Source organism: Idiotropiscis lumnitzeri, chromosome 3, assembly GCF_059441095.1.
Source record: "Idiotropiscis lumnitzeri isolate Australia: NSW breed Sydney's pygmy pipehorse chromosome 3, RoL_Ilum_1.0, whole genome shotgun sequence".
NCBI lineage: Eukaryota > Metazoa > Chordata > Actinopteri > Syngnathiformes > Syngnathidae > Idiotropiscis > Idiotropiscis lumnitzeri.
In genome coordinates this window covers 25,661,663-25,685,562 of record NC_142393.1, presented here as the reverse complement: position 1 = coordinate 25,685,562, position 23,900 = coordinate 25,661,663, and the positions used below count along the sequence as shown (strand labels likewise).

At 41.3% G+C, this 23,900-nt stretch overlaps 1 protein-coding gene across 1 annotated transcript; it reads left to right on the top strand.

The window, feature by feature from the left end:
• The first annotated feature begins 312 nt into the window (after nt 1–312).
• LOC148340619 (dynein axonemal heavy chain 12-like) lies at nt 313–23,257 on the top strand. Its single transcript, XM_088289983.1, has 74 exons — nt 313–411; nt 484–601; nt 859–985; nt 1,118–1,144; nt 1,232–1,421; nt 1,518–1,587; nt 1,691–1,849; nt 1,931–2,126; nt 2,252–2,440; nt 2,524–2,677; nt 3,353–3,444; nt 3,520–3,698; nt 3,786–3,921; nt 4,019–4,144; nt 4,231–4,365; nt 5,107–5,300; nt 5,368–5,608; nt 5,690–5,875; nt 5,956–6,156; nt 6,236–6,430; nt 6,514–6,635; nt 6,710–6,845; nt 6,937–7,083; nt 7,202–7,321; nt 7,491–7,647; nt 7,748–7,920; nt 8,012–8,164; nt 8,255–8,494; nt 8,652–8,897; nt 8,991–9,110; nt 9,220–9,329; nt 9,449–9,632; nt 9,720–9,860; nt 9,935–10,018; nt 10,159–10,347; nt 10,458–10,577; nt 10,698–10,886; nt 10,977–11,128; nt 11,213–11,351; nt 11,429–11,595; nt 11,692–11,947; nt 12,041–12,337; nt 13,461–13,639; nt 13,812–14,004; nt 14,104–14,265; nt 14,816–15,010; nt 15,136–15,269; nt 15,350–15,512; nt 15,612–15,692; nt 15,771–15,947; nt 16,026–16,157; nt 16,282–16,371; nt 16,457–16,597; nt 16,674–16,915; nt 16,999–17,146; nt 17,240–17,385; nt 17,546–17,760; nt 17,852–18,044; nt 18,125–18,317; nt 18,404–18,576; nt 18,780–18,920; nt 19,015–19,173; nt 19,277–19,572; nt 19,657–19,910; nt 19,999–20,139; nt 20,230–20,367; nt 20,436–20,669; nt 20,755–20,943; nt 21,827–21,930; nt 22,002–22,206; nt 22,280–22,417; nt 22,562–22,653; nt 22,761–22,828; nt 22,964–23,257. Exons 2-74 carry the CDS (start codon nt 510–512, stop codon nt 23,152–23,154), a joined length of 11,838 nt encoding a protein of 3,945 aa, XP_088146109.1. The 5' UTR covers nt 313–411; nt 484–509; the 3' UTR covers nt 23,155–23,257.
• The last annotated feature ends 643 nt before the right edge of the window (nt 23,258–23,900 follow it).

Genomic DNA, 23,900 nt, shown 5'->3' with positions numbered 1-23,900 from the left:
ACATTGCATTGAGCTCGTTTCAAATCTGCTATCGTTTTAATTAAAAATAATAATAATAATAATAATAACAGTATGTAAGTCGGTTAGAAAAGCGTTTACGGACACATAAAGCTAGCTCTGATTAAAATTAGCTGTTGAGTGTAATTATTAGATTTTTTTGTTGTTGTGAATTATTATTTAACGAATCCCCTGGTAATGAATAAAGTACACGGAAAGTGGTGGGGTGGGGGTGGTAAGGAGACCACAGGTACCGCCCCCTTTTACGGAGCGACTCGGTGGTGCTGTGTCTATGGCAACGAGGCGCCTAAACATGCCGCACAAAGTCAATGGGGATGCAGTCGTTAGGATTGTGTTAGTAAAAAAGTCATGCTCTGCTAACACTGGTTGAAAGAAAAAGCACGGTATGCTACGGTAAGTAGTATACGAGAAAAATATTCGTGTGACGACACATTTTCAATTGTAAATAAAAATGCCTTTGTCCAGGTTCATGGATCTGTACTAAAGTAGAAATGTCGGCGAAGCAGAGACCCACAACTACTTACTATCAACTTGTGGAACAACGATGGAGGAAAGTGCAACAACAGCGACTCCATTTACAAGTGTATGTATATTTTAAATGTGTTTTTTTTATTAGAATCAGAGTAGACTTCGTTTGCCAAGTAAACACTGGAATTTTACTTCAGAGTAAGTCACTGCGGTACAGTACTGTAGCAAAACACATGCGCGCAGACGCCCTCGCACACGCACACACACTCCCACTAACACACGCACACACACTTACAATAAAAAAAACTTACTCGTGTACATGCGCAAAATAAGTGTCATTGTGCTGCACACAGACTGTCGATCATTTTTCAGGCCAATTGGCTTCCTCCAAAGTGGCAGCTGCATGGCAGTGTCCCAAGCAGTGGAGGCTTACAAACAGAACAAAGAGAGGGGGAGAGTTGTCCACAGCCCATCACCAGAGCCTCAATTCCCTCTAAGTGTAAGAGTATTCTTACAAACGATTGTTCGCCTAACTGTCACAACTAATAGATAAACATAAAACAAAAACAAAAAAAACAAAATAAAACAATTTATAAATATTGAGCGTTTTATTTCAACATTTTTATTACAGATGCAAAGTGAAGATCGGGAACAAAGAGTGAGTTTACCTTTTCAAAGCAAATTCCAGTTGTGGAATGTTGTGTGTTCATTCGAAAAGTTGAGCCACCTATTTCCTAATGGGCAGATGAACTACATATTCTTGAAGCAATGTGTAGAAAGCCGCCCAGTCATTCCAATTCCGCAGGAGTGGTTGGACTCCATTGACGGTCAAATCCCTCCTCAACTTAAAGATAACCCTCTGAAAAACAAACTCCTGCACCAGCTCCTCAAGGAAGTCAGTGACAACTTCCACGATGTTATCATCAAACACACAGGTATTGACAATTACCAGCGTGCGTGTGTGTGTGTGTGGGGGTGTGCGTGTGTGTCTGTTGTCCAAAAACACTACAACTCACGTGTATTCGTTTAAGTGGACACATTCCTGAAGGATCCAGAATGTGAAGAACCTCTTCCAGAAAAACAGACAATTCTTCCACTTGAGTGAGTGTTTTCTGGCCACATATGATGTGTTCTCGTTGAAAATAAGCCGTCAATGGAGTTTGTTTGTCACCTTTGTAACATGACTATTTTTTTTTTTTTGGAGTATTCTTGAATATTCTCAAACACGACACGAGACCTTTGTCACAAACCGAAAGCTTATGAAGACAAATTTGCACATTCTACATCCCATAATGCAAACTGTTTTGGAAATTGGACACACAACCTTTTCTTCAATGGCCTTAGTGGACCTTACGGGTTATAGGTATGTAAACGGCCTGAATGCAGAGAACGTCAAATAAGCAAGTACCCTGTTGTTGAACAAACGTTGCTGTTGTTCATTCAGGGCTTTGGGACCTGTTGATGGCAAAGTGTTGAATAAAGACCTAGCTGTAGAATGTGAGACAGCTGAGGAGAACATCATGAATACCTGGTTTCCTAAAGTCATCAATTTATTGACATGTCCAAACACACTGGGGTCAGTTCAAGATAATGTCATGGATGCCTTCTTTGACTGCGCATGCACCCTCATATCCAATCAGGTGGAGTTCTGCCACCATACATCGTCCAACATTCTTTGTCTTTTTACAGTTTTTCATTGGCTTCAGTTTTCCACAGATTGGTGTTTGACAAATGTGTATCCTATTTGTCCTTTTCAAATTCCCAGCTTAAAGCTCTGCTTCAGAGGAGTGTGGAAGGGTTCGTCTTCCCATTTCATCCCGACAACTACCACTTCTTACCCATCTTTCATATGTCCCTGACATTTAATGATGAAAAGATGGGAATCTACCCCACCTTACAGGAACTTGAAGCAGATGTTTTTGAAATTCTTAATGGCATTACAAACACACTGCAGGTGAGCTCACATATATGCCGAATGCCCCCCCATGTCAATCTGCATATTGAAATGTATTTAAAGATTGTTTTTTTCATCCACAGAAAGTGCAGACGGTTCAGTCGTGGCTGGCAGAATCCACATTGGCGTTTGTGGATGCCAAAGCCCCTGATCACACGCTTGCTTGGGCTCATTTCATTGTCACGGAAACTGTGCGCAAGAATCTAGAAGAACCTGACCTATACTTTCAGAATTATGGTGATGGAACTATAGGGCCCTATCTTCGTTCCCAGCGCAAGTCTATGTGTGTATGAGTGGAGTTTTCTTTCTTTTGGTATTTCCTATAGGTGCGCAGTTAGAAAAGGGAATACAGCTCCAGCCATTGTGAAAGTGCTATATAAATAAAGGTGAATTGTATTGTATTTGCTCCATTGTGGGGGTGAACTCAGCCGACTTGCTTCCCGGCCAATGGAGGCGACTCCTCTCATTCTCTTTTAATTCAGCGCAGGAGTACATGCCAGGATTTGTTTTCTACGATGACATCCAGGAAATACATCGACCGAGCTCTGAATCTTTCTGCCTGCTCCTCAATCATTTCCACCAAAACACGTTATAGCCCATGCGCCATAACTTAGACCTGCTTTTAACTGGTCTATAGATTAATGTACCTATTGCCACCAATTTGCCAGGTGTTCTGGTGAGGTTTCAAAGAAAACGTCTTCGGATGCCGGAACACCCAGTATGGTGCAGTGCGGTCTGCCAAATTCCCAAACACTTTTAAGGCAACTTGCACAAAATTAAGATGTGGAAGTTTTTACACCAGAACGGACATGTGCTGTCTACGAAAACAGAGCCCATAAATCTTAAAAATCATTTAATCATATCCACAAGTTTAGACTAAGTACGTTTATCTAACATATAATTATTTTGTAGTTCACAACTATGACTGGTTAGTCAATGGAAGTGCTCAGACACGAGTTGAAACCTTTTTGGAAGAAACCCACTCATTTGCTGATTATGTTCAGGTGAGAATCACAATTTCAGTCGTTTACTGGGCCTCACTTCTGAATGTCGATGCGTGATCTAACTCTGCTTTCCAGCAAGTGGAAGAATTTCGTGACTTGTCAAAGAAACTTGACAACTTCCCAACCATCGTTCACTTTCCAATGGTCCAATTGTATTGTGAGGAGCTAAACCAGGGACTTGCCAAAAAAGCTGAATCTTATGCTGTAATACTCATCACCAGCATGAAAACTAAGCACACTCAGCAAAATCTCCAGTGAGTCTCTCATTTTAAGTGGATTGTGTCCATCCATGGTGAACAGGCCTCTTTCTCTGTATGGAATTGTTATGTTTCTTTTTAAAGGATTTGCTCAGATTTTGAGACTATCCGGGGAAATGCTTTGAATGCACCAAAGACTACAGATGACATGGCCAAAAGTATTGATTACATTCAAACAACTAAGACACAGAATGTAACACTTCTTCATGAAAAGATAATGGTACAATTCATAGTTGTGTAACTGATTTTACAATCGGTAAAGCTTCTTGATTCATTTATTTTGATCTTTAAATGTTGTTGCTTTTATCATCCGACAGAAAGCCCACGGCAGACTGAGCTACCTTCTAGATGTCCACATATTTGAACCAGAAGATCTCAAACTCAATTCAACTGTTTTTATGTGGCCTTTGAAAATCCAAGAGGTGTTTAAACTCAGCGATGAGGTAATGCTCCTGTCAAATCCAATGTGGGTGTTAAAAGATTGTTTTCTCTTCAAGTATGATCATGGAATGGATATATGCATTTTTAGGTTTTCCAAGAGGCAAAGAAAAAGGGGGAGAAAGAGATGCTTGCGAAAAGAGAAAGGGTCACGGTTCATCTGGCCAAGCTTCAACGAAGGGTTGACGAGTTCCCTCACTGCTCTGAGCTTGATATGATGCAACAGGTACTCTGAATCATTTGTGCTCCTGGGGTTTGGATCTTGGTTTGTCAATGAAGCTGATTCAAATATTTAAACTGTTATTCTAAGCACCAGCCTAATTCATGTCTTCATTAGTGAAAATTAGTGCTGTCAAGTGATTATTTTTTTTAAACTAATTAATCACAAAAAAATTCCATGATTAATCACATTTTTCAACTACTGTTTTTTGTCATGCTTATAACAGTTATTTGCTTGAATAATATCTTGGAATTGATGCTCAATCACCAAATATGAAGTATATTTAATTCAAAGACTGTTCTAATAGCTTTCTTGGACTCTTGAATACGATCTAAATGGAGGCATCTTTGCAGACTTTTCGAAACATTTCTCAAAACTGCCCACAAGCGACACACTCCAGCACTGTTGGTTTGTGAGGCCCAGTGGTAACTTAAACACAGTGTTTTGTTCTGAGACGTGCTAAAGACAGCTAATAAGGCACAATATTTGCAAAGTATGCAAATTATTTTTTAAGCAAATCAAACGTAGTTAACTGAGTTGAAATATTTAACTGAGTTAAAATTTTGGGGGGTTAATCACCTGAGTTAATGCTTTAAATTTAACAGCCCTAGTGAAAATAGAACTTTTACATCTACAGGGTTTTGTATATTGTAATCCCTCAGCAAAGGACACCATACTGATCAATCAGGTCATTTCCAAGATTTGGCATTTTATCAGCTATATTTCAACAATGTTTTATCTTTACAGTACTTAACAGAAGTCAGGACAGTTCAGAACCTTCTTCAGGAAGCTGAGGAAACGATCACTGACATCCACAAAGATGAAGCGTTTCATCAGTGGGAACAAACGTGTTACCCGGAAGTGGCGGTCATCAGAGACAGTGTTGAACAGTACCAGAAGTTTTTTGGACTGCTACTAAAGTGGCAACGCACAAAGAGCAGGTCTGCTTTTAGTCATGGGTTACATTTTGTGATTAAGTATTGCATCTAATGTTTTCTCTGGGAATAGCTGGATGGATGGTTCCTTTACGGACCTAGATGGCGAGGGAATGGAGGTAAAGGTGGATGAATTCTTCAGGGAAATTTTCAAGATGTTGAAGCACTTTCAGCAGAAACAGAGCAAGAGTAAATGGGATACTAAAAAAACAAGTGGACTGTCCAGACAACGGCACGGTGACCAAGATACAAACAAATATGAGAGTCCTTCAGTCTTGTGCTCAACTGTATTAGAGCAGGTCAAAGAGTTCAAGGTATCCAATGTATCTTTTGCTTAATGTTCTCATTAATATCATGGTCCTTCTTTTTAACTTAAAAATATTATTATTCTATAGGAGCACATCCCTTTAGTGTCAGTCCTGTGTAATCTAGGCATCAGAGATCGCCACTGGCAGCAGATGTCAGAGATCGTTGGGTATGATCTCACTCCTGATGCTGGTACAACACTACGTAAAGTTCTCAAACAAAACTTGACTCCTTACCTGGAAAGGTTCGAATCAATCAGTGCTGCTGCTAGTAAAGTAAGCATTCCTTAGTTGGTTTTCTTTTTTCTCCCTCAACAACAGGTTTCGTAACATGTATCCTAACTGCATTTTTGTAGGAGTTTTCTATGGAGAAAGCCATGAAAAACATGGTTACTGTTTGGGATGGTGTTTCTCTCCAGCATCAGCCTTACAGAGACACTGGTGTGTCCATCTTGACTGCTTTGGATGAAATTCAGGCAATGCTAGATGACCAGATTGTGAAAACTCAGACAATGAGGAGTTCGCCGTTCATCAAGCCCCTTGAAAATGAGATCAAGGTTAAATAACCTGGATAATGACAATTTGTACAATAAGGCCTATTGTAAATGGCTTTCACCAAACTGGTCTGTGACTTAGATTTGGGAGGAGCGTCTTCTTCGTATCCAGGAAACCATTGATGAATGGCTGAAGGTGCAAGCACAGTGGCTTTACCTTGAGCCCATATTCTGTTCTGCTGACATCATGCAGCAGATTCCAGAAGAAGGACGACTCTTCCAAATTGTTGACAAAAACTGGAAGGAGGTCATGAGGCACTGTGTCAAGGATTCAAAGGTAGATGTCTACATATGCCATCAGCTGTGTGCCATCAATAGCGGGCTATGGATGACAATGATTATGAAATGGTCTTCTACCAGCTTCTAGAGGCAACCTCAATGCCTGGACTACTAGAGAAACTACAAGACTGCAACTGCCACCTGGACACTATCATGAAAGGAATAAATAACTATCTAGAGAAAAAACGTCTCTTTTTTCCACGGTGAAGAAAGCAACATTGTTATCAGTTTGACAGTTTTTGTCAATAGAAAATATGGATAACGGCTTGTCACCCAGGTTCTTCTTCTTGTCAAATGATGAAATGCTGGAAATTCTTTCTGAGACCAAGGATCCAATGCGTGTACAGCCACATCTGAGGAAGTGTTTTGAGGGTATTTCCAAGCTCGACTTTCTTCCAAACCTTGATATCCAGGTAGGTGTTCACACAGTGTACAGTGTGATGCAAAAATGCAGTTTGTTGATAGACTTTCCTCGGATACTGACTGGTTTTATTTTTAAATAAGGCCATGTACAGCAGTGAAGGTGAGCGTGTTGCCTTAATCCAACTCATATCTACAGCCGAGGCCAAAGGAGCAGTGGAAAAGTGGTTGGTACAGGTGGAAGACTTGATGATTCGCAGTGTCAGAGATGTAGTGGATCGCTCCAGAACGGTGAGATGACTTAAGCAAAATTAACCACCGGTCAGAGATATTTTTCCCCATGAATATGCAAACAGGTTGAACGAATTCAATATAGATGTCAGTTATTGTGGAATTGTTGTCATGGCAGGCCTATGCTGAAGCTCCACGGAGTCAGTGGGTGAAGGAGTGGCCCGGGCAGGTTGTATTATGTACCTCACAAATGTTCTGGACCCTCGAGGCACATGAAGCCATCAGGGAAGGGCCTGAAGTGAGTAAGGTTTCCAGGAAAGATATTTGAGGATAAACTAACACTTAACATGAAATTAAAACGTTATTCGCCTTCACAAATTCTGAACAAATGGTCTGACTTCTGGGTAACTCCCTTTATTTAGTGACATCTTTGAACCAATAAAACAGGTCTCTGACTGCCTCTACAGGGTGTGAAAAACTACTTTGAGAAACTCCAGATACAGCTGAATGACATTGTGGGGTTGGTGAGAGGGATACTACCCAAGCAAACACGGATTACTTTGGGAGCACTGGTGACAATTGATGTCCATGCCAGGGATGTGGTTATGGAGCTGATTGAGCATGGTACGTCATGGCACAAAGGCCTACATTCATTATCCTGTTACTGTTTTTCTACTTCTCAGTTTAAACAAAATACAAGTATATTTACTTGCATTACTTATAGGTGTAGAAAATGAAAGTGATTTTCGATGGCTAGCACAGCTTCGTTACTACTGGAGCAATGGGGATGTTAGAGTTCGCATCATGAACTGTGATGTTAAATATGCCTATGAGTATCTGGGGAACTCTGCTCGACTGGTCATCACCCCGCTGACTGACAGATGCTACAGAACTCTGGTATGAAAAAAAACATAGTGATTGACAGAAGTGTTTCTTGATTTTAGTATATCAACAAATGTTTATAATTATTCCCTCTCTATACTGACAGATTGGTGCCTTTTTCCTAAATTTGGGTGGGGCACCCGAGGGTCCAGCTGGAACTGGAAAGACAGAAACCACCAAGGATCTAGCCAAAGCTTTAGCTGTGCAGTGTGTGGTCTTCAACTGTTCTGATGGACTGGATTATCTTGCTATGGGCAAAGTAACATTAGAACAAAAAAAAACAGATCATTTGTCCGATTATGATTTCTGATTCTAACAAAACTTTCTGTGTTTTTGTGCATTTTCTCAGTTTTTCAAAGGTTTGGCTTCATCTGGAGCTTGGGCTTGCTTTGACGAATTCAACCGTATTGAGCTTGAGGTCTTGTCTGTAGTAGCCCAGCAAGTCCTCTGCATCCAAAGGGCTATTGAGATGAACTTGGAGTACTTTGACTTTCAAGGAACCATGCTTAAACTCAATCCCAACTGTTTTGTGTCCATCACAATGAATCCTGGTTACGCAGGACGATCTGAACTCCCTGACAACCTTAAGGTCTTCGAACTTAGTTACAATACATGCAAATTGTGCAACAGAAAATGCTTATTTGGCATTAATAGCACTTTATTCTGAAATTAAGTAACTTGATATGATCACAACTTTAATTTTTCTACTTTGCTTAACGTGGTGGGGGGCCTTTTATGTTCCTCAGGTGTTGTTTCGCACAGTGACCATGATGGTCCCCAACTATGCTCTGATAGCAGAGATCTCTCTCTATTCATATGGATTCCTCAATGCCAAGCCTCTTTCTGTCAAAATTGCAATGACTTACAAGCTGTGCTCAGAGCAGCTCTCCTCCCAGTTCCATTACGATTACGGCATGAGGGCTGTCAAAGCTGTACTTGTGGCTGCAGGAAATCTCAAGCTCAAGTATCCCGATGAGAATGAGGACATACTGGTATTTGTGCTGAGCTTGATAGAACCAATGATTTTTCCCCCCAAACTTCCTTTGTTCTGGTTATTGATGGAGGTTTTCTCTGTTAACGTCTAGCTTCTCAGGTCTATAAAAGATGTTAACGAGCCGAAATTTCTTTCGCATGATATCCCACTGTTCAATGGAATCACCAGCGATTTGTTCCCTGGCATTTCCCTTCCTGAGGCTGACTATGAGGTAAGATCTGTCAATGTCTTATTTTTGTCGTATTCCATGCAGATTCATATCTGGGATGTACAGTATGTGGCATCAACTACAATATGATGTCTGGTCATGTGTCGTGCAGTTATTCTTGGAAGCTGCTACAAAGTGCTGTAAAAAACATAATGTACAGTCAACGCAGATCTTTATCGGGAAGATGATCCAGACATATGAGATGATGATAGTACGACATGGGTATGCTACTTTTGAAATTCCTAATTTGGATGTGTTAGGTTTCATGTTTTGCGTTACAAAGTACTGTATTTCTCACAACTTGGATCAACAAGACATTGCGAGTTACTTTTATGCTTCAGGTTCATGCTAGTGGGCGAATCATTTGCGGGCAAGACAAAAGTCCTCCATGTTCTTGCTGACGCATTAATTCTAATGAATGAAAAAGGCGATGGAGAGGAAGAAAAGGTCATCTTCAGGACGCTGAACCCAAAGTCTATTACTATGGGACAGCTCTTTGGACAGTTTGATCTTGTTTCTCATGAGGTGGGCCTGCACCTTGGATCTTCATGTATTCAGTTCACGATTTGTTTTTCAGAGCTTTTAGTGTCTGCTTGTCCTTTTTCCTCGTAGTGGACAGATGGGGTTGTGGCCAACACATTTCGTGAGTATGCATCAGCAGAAACACCAGAACGTAAATGGGTAGTGTTTGACGGACCCATAGATACGTTGTGGATTGAAAGTATGAACACTGTGCTGGATGACAACAAAAAGGTATATATATGACATTCAGGAGACTTTTGTGATATAGTGTCTTTACCAATTGTGTTTCTTTTCACACATTAAAGTTGTGCTTGATGAGTGGAGAAATTATCCAGATGTCCAATCAGATGAGTGTAATTTTTGAAGCGACGGATCTCTCACAGGCCTCTGTAAGTTTGGAGTGACTGAATAACATGCGAATGTTTTTAACTATAATGTTTCTATAAATTGAACTATCCAATGGATATATACTGAATCCAAAGTCTGATGTCATGATGACAAGTCTAAAAAAGCATATGTCCTATGGCAGCCTGCTACAGTCAGTCGATGTGGTATGATCTACATGGAACCTTCTCAATTGGGCTGGGAGCCTTTAGTGATCTCCTGGATGAACACACTTCCTGAGGTTTTGAAAAGTCCTAACCATAACAATCTGTTACTAGAACTCTTTCACTGGTTGCTGCCACCTGCCCTCAGGCTGGTGCGTAAACACTGCAGAGTAAGTATTACCAAACCCTGAAGCTATCAAGATGCAAAAAAACAAAGGCCAAAGCAGTATTCATCAATTTAGAACAAACAAATCTTACGTCATTACCATTTTATTGACAGGAAATTATCCCCACAACCAACTGGAACACATCAGTATCTTTATGTAGACTGTTTGAGATGCTGCTAATTGAACCACTAAAGACAGAGAAAAACCAGAAAACTATTCACACCTGGATCATGGTATGAATAATTGGGGTTTGTTATCATTTACGGACTTATAGTTGGACAAAAATTACCTCATTTGTTCGACATACATTTCATTTGACTTTTGTGCTGTACTTGTCTTCTTTTATTTTGCAGGCAGCCTTTTCCTTCTCCCTGGTGTGGTCTGTGGGTGGGAGTTGTGATTCAAAAAGCAGGGAGAAGTTTAGTGAGTTCATGAGGGATACTGTGGCTGGAAGGACAGCGGGTCATCCAGTTCCTGAAATTGTGAACAAGTGGGAGTGCCCAGTAGATGAGAAAGGCCTAGTGTATGACTATTTCTATGAGGTACCACTGATTATATCAGCCAGAAACTTTGGACTTCTAAATCACTCCTTAAAAATCACTCCTGTGCAGTCTAATCTAATATATTTTCAGTTTAAAGGAAAGGGCAAATGGATTCACTGGAATGATGCCATTAAAAGTGTCAGCCTCGGAGATAAAACCACCAAAGTGCAAGACATTATTGTTCCCACCATTGACTCAGTTCGCTACACCTTCCTAATGGACATTTGCATCACCTATGGAATGTATGTTAATATTTTCACAGACATATGAATGGCATGAATTTGATCAGTTGTGTTAACTGTTTCACGATCCTTTTCTCTGCTCAGGCCTATACTTTTGGCTGGCCCTACTGGCACTGGAAAATCAGTGTATGTGATGGAGAAGTTGATGAACGGTCTAGACAAAGACCTCTTTTTACCCCTCTCAATCAATTTTTCAGCCCGCACCACTGCCAACCAAACGCAGGTCAGGGGGACCCACTGATGGCTATAAATCTTTTGCACCCTTTCCTGGTCTCATTCTTTTCTCTTTGTGTTTTCCAGAACATCATCATGGCCAAATTAGATAAGAGACGGAAAGGTGTGTTTGGCCCTCCCATGGGGAAGAAATACCTCATCTTCATAGATGATGTGAATATGCCAGCACTGGAACAGTTTGGAGCTCAGCCACCCGTGGAACTTCTTCGACAGTTTATGGATCACAAGAAGTGGTATGAGCCATTGCCACCTCAGCACCAAACAAAGAAAGAGATTGGATGGTATGAGGGTAAAATACATTTCTTGACCAATCCATTATCTTCTGGCAGGTATGACCTGAAGGATACTTCCGGCATCAAATTAGTTGACATCCAGGTCATTACAGCCATGGGTCCTCCCGGTGGCGGCAGGAATGCTGTGACATCTCGCTTCCTGCGCCACTTCAACATTTTTAGCATCAATTCTTTCAGTGACGAGACCATGGTTCGAATCTTCTCCATTATGGTGGCATTCTATCTTAAGAACAATGAATTTTCGCCAGAATATTTTACTATCGGCAGCCAAACAGTGACAGCTACCATGGAAGTGAGTGCTCCTGATCGGACCAATACATTTACGTTCCTATTGACAAACATTTATCTTTCCAATACTTGAGTTTTCCAAAATGTCTTTTCAAAGGTCTACAAGCAAGCCATGGAGAACTTGCTTCCGACACCAGCCAAGTCTCACTACACCTTTAACTTGCGCGACTTCTCGCGTGTTATACAAGGGTGCCTGCTTGTGAAGAGCAAATCTCTGGAGAACAAACACACTATGATTCGTCTGTTTGTCCACGAGGTCTTCCGCGTCTTTTATGACCGTTTGGTGGATGACAAGGATCGAGCATGGTTCTATCAGCTGATGACCAAGATACTCAAAGACCACTTCAATGAAGAATTTAACCTGGTGTTTGATCACTTGAAACAAGGCACTAAAGTACGTTGGCTTCCGTTTTTTGATTTTCTCATTGTGGATTCAGATGTAGGTGCCTCCGACCTGTCGTGATTTACGATGCCTGAGATCAACATTTTTAATGAGCGTTTCAGCGACATCAACCATCCTCTGAACACCCTAATACTGGATCAAAACACTTTTTTTTGTTGCAAAATTCCTCCTTATTGTAGAATTCCATACTCCACTAGGAAGGTCTACTCTTAGCCTAACATTCAATTAGTGTATTTTGGTGGGTGTGGCCAAGGCTCGCCTATTTCACCTGCTTCTGTTTCCAAAATGAGTTGCTGTGGGCACTGTTCCACGTGCATGTTTGCAGACTGACTCTTTCACATCTGTACTTCTACCTAAAGAAACCCCAATGAGTGACCACACACCAATGCCAACAGCAGCGATCATGCAATACGTTTGCAAAGAAGCATCTAATTTCTCTCATTTTAGAGCAGTGGTCCCCATAACATATCGCACACTGATGGAAAATACCCCCAAAACAGACTAAATTGGACAGGCTATCTTGCTGTTCCAGAGGGAATTGGTGTTGGCATAAGTGAAGAGCCACAATTGTGTTCTCCCAAATTGCAGAAGAAAATGTTTGCCACAAACTACCACACGTCTTGGGAGTTTTTTGGGTTTATTCGATGCATAAATAAACTCCAACAACAAGCCTTACAGTAGCTCGGCTGTAGGGAGGTTCACTTCTGCATGCGCATATCCCGTGGCATTATGAAAAAAAAAAAGTAAATCATGCATTGCAGACATAATGAAACCACACAATTTGAGTGAACAATATTTACTTAATCAAATTTTGAACGCATTATATAATAATGAAATAATAATAATTATTATTAAATATTTGCATTCAGTTTTTTCCCCATAGTCCTGCTATGAGAGTGGAATTCGTTCTGAGTTTGTATGCATAAGTATAAAACCAATCTAAAATAGCCGTTTGATAGCGTTGTTTGAGCTATGTCAACACAAACAGCCATAGGCAACGGAAGCATGGGTCGTTTTTCTCACAACTTTGTGGACTTGGTCAAAGGGAATGCATATTTGTGGTGAAAACCTCGACAAAATTTAATTTTAGTTTGGTATGTTCTTATTTGGATAGTTGGTTGAGCAAGACATGCAGACTCTACTGTTTGGCGACTACATGAACCCTGACCTTGAGGCTGATGATCGCTTGTATGCCGAGGTGCCCTCTGTGGAAAGCTTTGCTGAGGTGGTGGAATCATGTCTTGTTGAATACAACCAGATGAACAAGAGCCGCATGAATCTCGTCATCTTTCGGTACATTTTCATCATCATTGCAGGACTAAATTAAACCCAGTGATACAGTACATGCATAATATAAAGAATTTATTTTTTAAGTCTACACTTCTTAAAAAAAACATGACTTTTTCATAAATTCACAATTAAATGTTGTTGGTGTACTGTTCTGAAGAAATTTTGTGTGATGTAGCTATGTCCTGGAGCACCTGTCCCGTATAAGCCGTGTGTTGAAGCAGCCAGGAGGACATGCTCTCCTAGTCGGAGTGGGAGGCAGTGGGCGCCAGTCCATCACTCGTTTGGCTACGTTCATCGCCCAGATGAGTCTTTTCCAGCCTGAGATCTCAAAGAGTTATGGCATGGTTGAGTGGAGAGATGACCTCAAGGTAAGCGTTGTGCTTGTAATCTATATTTGGCACTTTTTTTTCGTCTTTTGTGGTTTGCTCTCTCACTGTGATGTAGTGCATTTGAACTTGATATTACAGAAGCTTCTCAAGGATGCAGGAGTGAAGGGCCAAAGAATCGTTTTTTTGCTCACCGATGCGCAGATCAAAGAAGAGGCTTTTCTTGAAGATGTGAACAGTCTCCTGAATTCAGGAGAGGTGCCCAATCTGTTTACTACAGATGAGAAACAGGATATCATTGAGGTATGACATGTAAAGTACTGTGCTTTCAAATACTCAATATTATGTAATTGCTGAAATGTGGTTGGCGGCACGGTGGGCGACTGGTTAGCACGATGGCCTCACAGTTCAGAGGTGCAGGGTTCAATTCTGGCTCCGGCCTTCCTTTGTGGGGTTTGCATGTTCTCCCCGTGACTGTGTGGTTTTTTTTCCTGGGTTTCCTCCTACATTCCAAAAACATGCAGGTCATGTTGATTGGACACTGTAAATTGCCTCTAGGTGTAAGTGTGAGCGTGGATGGTTGTTTGTCTTTGTGTGCCTTGCGATTGGCTGGCAACCAGTTCAGGGTGTACCCCTCCTACTGCCCGAAGACAGCTGGGATAGGCTCCAGCACCTCTGCGACCTTTGTGAGGAGAAGCAGTTGCGATGATGGATGGATGGGTGAAATGTGGTTCTTGTTCACATTGTCATTTTCAATATCATGATAGAACGCACAAGAACTGTATGATGTGCCCATTTGGAACACCCACTTTTATCTGTGTACAAAATAATCTCATTCTCTTCCCATTTTCAGACAGTGCGTCCCATTGCCAAAGCAAAGAGTAACAGTGTTGAGTTGAGCCATTTGACTCTATTTGCCTACTTTGTGGCAAGCTGCAAGGAGAACCTGCACATCGTTGTGGCTTTCAGTCCCATTGGCGAAGCATTTCGCAATCGTCTTCGCCAGTTTCCATCTCTTATTAATTGCTGCATGATTAACTGGTTCCAGGTACTAAATATGCATTATCAATTAAAGGTTAGCTGATGTTAGAAACAAGTCATGGTACTCAGAAAGTAAAAAATTGGAAATACTGGTCGGCTTAGCAACATATTTTTGTCTATATGCCCAAACAGCCTTGGCCGGAGGAGGCTCTTGAGCGGGTAGCCAACTCTTTCCTGAAGCCATTGGATATGAAAGAAGATGAAAGACAGGAAGTTATACCCATCTGCAAAATATTTCATACCTCTGCCAGTCAGCTTTCAAAGAGGTTTACAAGACACTAGACAGGACTATTAAAAGTAAGCGTTCATAATATATCGGCTTCTGACTGGACCCTTTCTTTCGCAGATTCCTCTCTGAGCAAGGTCGCCATAATTATGTTACACCCACATCCTACTTGGAGCTCATGGCCGCTTTCAGTCAGCTCCTCACGATGAAAAGAGATGCCATCATGAAGGCAAAGAAAAGATACACCAATGGTTTGGAAAAATTAGCCTTTGCTGGATCTCAGGTACAGGATATGCACCAATTTAATTTAATCATTTTTTTCCCGCTATCAAAAACATGAACCGGTTTAAAAATAAAATCCCCCAACATTGTACTGCTGAAGGTTGGTGAGATGAAACAGGAGCTGGTAGACTTACAACCAAGACTTGAAGAAGCTCAGATGGAAAACGATCGAATGATGAAGGTAAAGAGATGAAGGAGCATCAAATACATTTTATAAATATCTACGCAATTATGCATAGTCTCCTGTGATGCCACGTAGGTGATTGCCGTGGAATCTGTTGAGGTTGAAGCTACGAGTAAACTTGTGCTTGTTGAAGAGGAGGCTACAGCTATTCAAGCTGCTGAGGCTCAAGCACTAAAGGATGAGTGTGATAGTGAGTTGGCAGCGGCCATCCCTGCCCTAGAGGAAGCAATCGCAGCTTTGAACACCTTAAAGGTGACAACAGTCCTAACTAACCAAATTAGCCTTCCACGTGACCTTTTTGTTGATATTCAGTTACCTTCTTGATTGCAGCCTGCTGACATCACCGTTGTAAAGTCGATGAAAAATCCTCCCGATGGAGTAAAGCTGGTGATGTCGGCCGTGTGTGTAATGAAAGGATTGGCTCCAGATAAGGTGGCAGATCCTGCTGGGTCCGGGAAAAAGGTTTACCCTTTTAAATTATCACTAATAAAAAAAAGAACAGAAAAAACAGCATTTGCATGGCACAAGCAACATTGGTATGAAACCATTGCATTGGTTTTACCATGGAATGTTCTTCATTTTCTAGATTTTGGACTACTGGGGTCCAAGTAAGAAGCTATTAGGTGACATGAACTTTTTAAGGGATCTGAAGGAATACGACAAAGACAATATTCCCGTGAGCATTTCCGCTGTAAATTGTGATTCTAAAAACATTAGGAAGAAATCTTCATTTTTTTTTCTCTGCTCTCTCTTTATGACAGGAGGAATCTATGCAAAAAATCCGGGCTACCTACATGACTAATCCTGACTTCAGCCCTGCTAAGGTGGCAAAAGCCTCCTCAGCAGCAGAGGGCCTTTGCAAATGGATCAAAGCGATGGAGTCCTATGACAGGGTGGTGAAGGTGTGCCTTAGCTTCTTTTGCGCTTAAAAATGAAATGCAGTTGTGTGTTCAGGTATACTCACCTGTGTGCTTTTAGATCGTGGCTCCCAAAAAGGCCAAACAAGCAGAGGCTCAGGCGACTCTCGCTGCTGCCATGGCCACACTATCAGAGAAGAGAGCCCAACTAAAGGAGGTCATGGACCGTTTAGCTGACTTGCAAAGAATATCTCAGGAGAAGACAGAGGAGAAGGCCAAGCTGGAAGCCCAAAGGGATTTATGCCAACAGAAGTTGGAGAGAGCTGAGAAACTCATCGGCGGTCTGGGTGGGGAGAAAACAAGGTGATGAATGACTCAACATTTGTTTTCATGAGAACAATTACAACAATGGCAGTGTGCCACGAAGTCACCATGTTTTTCCTCAGATGGTCCAAGGCTGCTGAAGATCTGCAGAACACATATGACAACCTAACCGGGGATGTCCTTATCTCTGCTGGTGTCATGGCCTACCTCGGCGCTTTCACTGCGAGCTTCAGACAGGACTGCACCAGTCAATGGATCAAATTGTGTCAAGTAATTCCTCTAATTCCTTCATTGATGCAAAAAGTCTTTCACTTTCATTTCTGACACATGTTCTATGCTGTCTTTGTCGTTTTATTTCTGTAGTCTAAACGCATTCCATCATCAGATGACTTCTCTCTCAGTAAGACACTGGGAGATCCCATTAAGATTAGGGCGTGGAATATCGCCGGCCTTCCCACTGACTCTTTCTCGATTGACAATGGTGTCATTACCAGTAATTCACGGCGATGGTAAGAAGCAGATTATGCTCATGTGACGGCTGCTACCTTGATTCAATTACAAAGCCAGTCAGGAGGAAGAGTATAAATATCCTTTCGCTGCCATAGTGGTGTAGTGAAATATTTAATCATCCAGACTCAGGCCTGTCCTTATGTATCCCTGCTCTTTCAGGCCGCTGATGATTGACCCTCAGGGTCAGGCCAACAAGTGGGTGAAGAATTCGGAGAAAGACAACAAATTGAACATTATCAAATTAACGGATGATGACTACATGAGAACTTTGGAAAACTGTATTCAATTTGGAAGCCCCTTGCTGCTCGAAAATGTAGGAGAAGAGTTGGACCCCTCACTGGAACCTCTTCTCCTCAAACAAACCTTCAAACAAGGTGCCAACATTTTGGCACAGCGGCAAAAAGGGCACCTGAGATTGAAAACAATGTCAAAACTATTAATTGCTCTCATGCTTGTTTCACGTAGGTGGTGTGGAATGTATAAAACTGGGGGAGAGTGTGATTGAGTACTCCCCCGAATTCCGCTTCTACATCACCACAAAGCTGAGGAACCCTCATTATCTACCAGAATTGGCCACCAAAGTGTCTCTGCTCAATTTCATGATCACCCCAGAGGGCTTAGAGGACCAGCTGCTTGGGATTGTGGTTGCCAAGGAAAGGTACTACATGTTTTACTGAGCCTGCACTCAAATTGGTGGGTCTTTGAGTCAAGCTTTCTTCTTCTTGGTCTGCTTTGCAGGCCAGAGCTTGAAGAGGAGAGAAATGCGCTAATTTTACAGTCTGCTGCAAATAACCGCCAACTAAAGGAAACTGAGGACAAGATCCTGGAGACTCTTTCATCCTCAGAGGGAAATATTTTGGAGGATGAGAGTGCCATTCAGGTCCTCGACTCTGCAAAGATCATGTCCAATGAGATTACAAAGAAACAAAAGGCATGTGCCTTTCTCGACGTGAGCGATCTGTGTTGCTGATATGACGCATTTCTTCTTTGACTGCAATGTCTCAATGAATTCTCCAGATTGCAGAAGAGACTGAGATCATGATAGCCGAGTCTCGAGAGTGTTACAGATCTATCGCCAAGCACTCGTCTGTCCTGTTCTTCACCATTGCTGACCTGACCAACATAGACCCCATGTACCAGTATTCTCTCAGCTGGTTTGTCAACCTCTATATAAACTCTATCCAAGACAGGTGAGCCATGTACACAGTGATTCTCTCTAATGAGTATGTATCGTTCTGGTCTCATTGATGTTACTGTGCGTTCTTAAACATTGTGTTTGTTAGTAAATCGTTTTGAAGTCATTTATGGTTTGAAGATCCAAGTTGTAGGTTTTCAGTTGACTACATGACATCAAGCAACTGGAGTGTGCTGTCCTCTCCTTGTTTTTGTGTAGTAAAAAGTCCAAGATCCTGGAAAAGAGGGTCATGTACCTGGTCGATTACTTCACTTATAACTTGTTCTGCAATGTCTGTCGCTCGCTGTTTGAGAAGGATAAACTTCTCTTCTCTTTCATCCTCTGCTGCAATCTGCTTCTGTGAGTGTCACAAACCATTTTGGGATGAGAACTGACTTGTTTGGATCATTCTTAGGCCTGGTGTAAATAAAAGAAATACTGCCTTTCCCTTCAGGGAAAAAAATGAGATTGAGTACTCTGACTTGATCTTCTTGATGACGGGAGGCGTGGGCCTGCAGAACACCCTTGCTAATCCTGATCCTAGCTGGCTCCAAGATAAGAGCTGGGATGAGATTTGTAGAGCCAACGAGCTTCCTGGCTTAAAAGGAGTGAAGTGAGAAAATTACTTCACGTTTATTTCATTGTTCGGAACTCTTTTGGTTGAATATTACTCAACCTTTTTAAAATGTTGCACCTGAATTGTATTTACTCCACAGAGACACTTTCATTGCAAGCCCGGAACTTTTCAAGCCTGTTTTTGACAGCAAAGATCCGAGCAATGTTCCTTTGCCCTCACCCTGGGAGGATAAACTCAATGAACTGCAGAAGATGATCGTTGTCCGCTGTCTCAGGCCAGACAAGATTGTGCCAGCTGTGAACAAATATGTAATAACTAAGCTGGGGAAGAATTTCGTTCAGCCGCCTCCCTTTGACCTAAGCAAGAGTTACATGGACTCTAACGCCACCATCCCGCTGGTTTTTGTGCTTTCTCCTGGTGCTGATCCCATGGCTAGTAGGTTTTGCAGTTTATTTCTTAAACCTCATGTATGTTGTAACACTGACACTCCAATATTCATGACACATTACTGCTCTACAGGCTTACTGAAGTTTGCAGGTGACAAGGACATGGGTGGGAACAATTTCCAGTCCATTTCTCTGGGGCAGGGCCAAGGACCAATTGCTTCCAAAATGATATCTACAGCCATGCAGAATGGGACATGGGTGTGTTTGCAGAATTGTCATCTGGCTGTGTCCTGGATGTCTACCCTGGAGAAAATCTGTGAGGACTTTAGTCCTGCAACATGCCACGAAGACTTCCGACTTTGGCTCACAAGCTACCCTTCGCCCAAGGTAAAGTGGAACGTTATGTATGGCCACCTGTACAGCAATTTGGTTTTATTGGGTTCGGGCCCTGAAGCTGCCTCTGCTCTGAAAACAGTTTCCAGTGACCCTTCTGCAGAATGGAGTCAAAATGACAAACGAGCCTCCAACAGGACTGCGACTAAACATATTGCAGTCGTACATGTCAGATCCTGTTTGTGAGGAAAACTTCTTCAATAATTGCATGAATAAAGAACTGGTGAGTTAGGGGTGCGGATTAAATGGTTTGGCCACATTTTAGTACATCCAAGTTTATTTCTTACAACAATTCAACTGTATCGGGTTTTAGGTCTGGGAAAAGCTCCTATATGGCCTGTGCTTCTTCCACGCGCTTGTTCAGGAGAGAAGGAAGTTTGGCCCACTTGGCTGGAATATTCCATATGGCTTCAACGAGACTGACCTCCACATAAGTATCAGACAGCTCCAGGTAATCATTCCCCAGCGCAATATTTCTCTCGTCTCATCTTAAGGCATGTCCTGTGTCTTTCTCTGTAGTTGTTTATCAATCAATATGATGATGTGCCCTTCGAGGCCATAACTTACCTGACCGGAGAGTGCAACTATGGCGGCCGCGTAACTGACAACTGGGATCGGCGCCTCTTGAACACCATGTTGGCTGACTTTTACAACAGGGATGTTGTGGATAAACCTTCTTATCCTTTCTCACCGAGCGGTGACTATGTTGCCCCTCCCAAATCTTCTTACGATGACTACCTGCGATTTATCAAGGTCCAGCTTTACATCATACTGCTTGTCGTCATGAGTTGGTTTGCGAGACTTTCAGCAGCGTAAAAATACCTTTTGCGCATCCCAGGAGCTCCCAGTCAGCCAGCACCCAGAAATATTTGGGATGCATGAAAATGTGGACATTTCAAAGGACCTGCAGCAGACCAAGCTGTTGTTTGATTCGTTGCTTCTCACCCAGGGAGGAGGCTCTAAGGGAGGAGGCAGCTCTGGGGGTGACAATGCGCTATTTGACATAGCCAGTGGCATCCTCACTAAGGTAGGCTGGAATAAATTTTTTTCATTAGTCCATCTTCTAGAGTGGTAATGGCATTCCATTATTGACTGTTAACTATTATTTTAAGGGAGTGGGTGTTTATTTGGATTGATTATGTATATATAAGCCTTTCGTAATCCATCTCTTATTAACTGTTGCACCATTAACTGGTTTCTGCTATGAAATATGACTTATTTATATATATATATATATATATATATATATATATATATATATATATATATATATATATATATATATATATATATATATTTAGGACTGTCAAAATTAAAGCATTAACTCTGGTGATTAATCCAAAAATTACTCTGTTAAATAATTTCACTCAGTTAACTCAGTTTGATTTAAAAAATAATTAGCATACTTTGCAAATATTGCACCATATTAGCTGTACATCTTTAGCACGCCTCAGAACAAAACATTGTGTTCAAGTTACCACTGGGCCTTGCAAACCAACTCTGCTGGAGTGTGGCGCTTGTGGGAAGTTGTGGGAAATGTTTAAAAAAAAAATGGCTGTCAAGATGTCTCCATTTAGATTGGATTCAAGAAACAAAGAAAGCTTTTAGAACAGTCTTTGAATTAAATATACTTCATATTTGGTGATTTTGCATCAATTCCAAGATATTATTCAAGTAAATCTGTTACAAGCTTCGCAAAAAATTGTAGTTGAAAAATGTGATTAATCATGGAATTTTTTGTGATTAATTAGTTAAAAATATCACTTGATAGCACAAATATATATATATATATATATATATATATATAGAGAGAGAGAGAGAGAGATATAGTTATATAAAATATTGCAAATGTATTTGCATGTATGTCGTCAGTTTTAGAAGTAACAATAGCATTTATTCAATCTCATCAGCTTCCAAATAATTTTGACATTGAAGTATCCCTCACAAAGTACCCGGTGCTCTACAAGGAGAGTATGAACACTGTGCTTGTCCAAGAAATGGAGCGCTACAACACGTAGGGGCACACTCTTTGAATCAAATTTATGTCATGTAAACCACCTGATCTCACCAGGTTTTCCTTCTCAGGCTTCTCACTACCATCCGTGTGAGTCTTCAGAACCTGCAAAAGGCCCTCAAGGGTTTAGTGGTTATGGATGCAGAGCTGGAGGGAATTGCAAATAGTTTGGCAGTGGGCAAGGTTCCAGAGCAATGGGCCAAACGCTCGTACCCGAGCCTCAAGCCCCTGGGCAGCTACATTAATGACTTTCTGGCAAGGCTCAAGTTTTTGCAGGTGAGTCACAATTGTCTCAACATGAGGATGTCCCGCCCACTTCGGTTTACACCTGAATTCAATGTGTCCTTAGGACTGGTTCGACTCTGGTAAGCCCAGTGTGTTCTGGCTGTCGGGATTCTTCTTCACTCAGGCCTTCCTTACGGGAGCAACGCAGAACTACGCCAGGAAATACAATGTTCCAATTGACTTGCTGGGTTTTGACTTTGAGGTCAACACACTTTTTTTTTCAGCACAATCCAACCGTCAGTTGTTATCTTAAATGCACATAAAAAACTTGTTTGAGCCATTCCGCGTGTGATTGAGATTTGATCCTTTGAGCCATTCCGCGTGTGATTGAGATTTGATCCTTCAGGTTCTATCAGTTGATCAGTCAGACTCGCCTCCAGAAGATGGTGTCTACATTAATGGATTGTTTCTCGATGGCGCTCGTTGGGACAAAGAAAGGTAGAGTGGTACATGCAAGGATTTCTTTTTTTTTACAATAATGATCATTATTTGAAGTGCAGGAAAACCACTTGAAAATCATCTAATTGTGTTGTTTTTATCATCAGTGGAGCTTTAGCAGAGCAGTACCCAAAAATCCTATTTCACATGATGCCCATTATCTGGATAAAACCCAGTACGTATGCGTTTGGATGTACAATTACATAACAGCCGTTTTCTGTTTTTATGGCTCCAGGAACTTAACCTATCTTGTTTCATCTCAATATTGAGAGTTTTAATTTTTCCTTGCCTTCTTTTCTCCACCATGCAGCAAAAGACATCCCAGATGAGTCTGACAGTCACTACGTTTCTCCTCTCTACAAGACAAGCGAGAGGAGGGGCACCCTGTCTACAACAGGACATTCCACCAATTTTGTCATTCCAATGTTGTTGCCCACCGCCAAGCGTCCTCAACACTGGATCAAGCGTGGTGTGGCACTACTCTGCCAGCTTGATGCCTGACAGAATCATAGGTTATTAGATGATGTGTTCTGACTTTAAACATATTAAAAATAAAGCACATATGAGCTGGTGAGTGACTAAGTATGAGCAAGTACACAAGCAACACAGCAATGTTTAGGTTCAGGTGGAGGTGGTTTGTTGTGGAGGACCAAATGCAGGGAAGCGAGGCAAGGGTAAATTAAAGGGTATTTAATTTAAGGGGAAAAACGGCAAACAAGGCACTGAGAAAAAAAAAAAGTTCAAACATATATACAAACATTAGGAAAACTTAACTTGGAGAAAGACAAAAAAAAGGAACATAATGTGGCCCGGGCAGGACATTTTTTGTTTGTTTAATGGAAAAGAAAAAAAACTAGTCAGGTCAGTTTTGACTTTATCAATACATACAGTATTTTAGCTTTTATAAGACATGCCATTTCGATCTGTCAGTTTTCTTAGACTTATCAATTATACGGCTTCCAACACTAATTTTGGGGTATAAATTTGAGTGTGTTAATAAGGTCCAATATTTATAATCTGATAAAAAATATTGCTCATTCATTAATATTATAGCCCACACTATACGATTAAATATTTTCATTACAAGTTAACTTTGCCAGTATGGTTGTAAATTTTCCCTTCAGTGTCAAAATCAGTATAACATGAATGAATATGACAAATAAATAATTTATACTTGAGCAACTCATTACTCTACAAAGACAGTAATATTGTAAATGAAATTTACTTTCTCATGCAAGTACCATTTA

Excerpts from the sequence above, each read along its gene's own strand:
- LOC148340619 (XM_088289983.1), top strand. The coding sequence starts at position 510 with ATGTCGGCGAAGCAGAGACCCACAACTACTTACTATCAACTTGTGGAA. Across the intron at positions 15,011-15,135 it reads GCATGATTAACTGGTTCCAG|CCTTGGCCGGAGGAGGCTCT; the intron begins GTACTAAATATG and ends ATGCCCAAACAG. Across the intron at positions 18,921-19,014 it reads CTCTGCTGCAATCTGCTTCT|GGAAAAAAATGAGATTGAGT; the intron begins GTGAGTGTCACA and ends CTTTCCCTTCAG.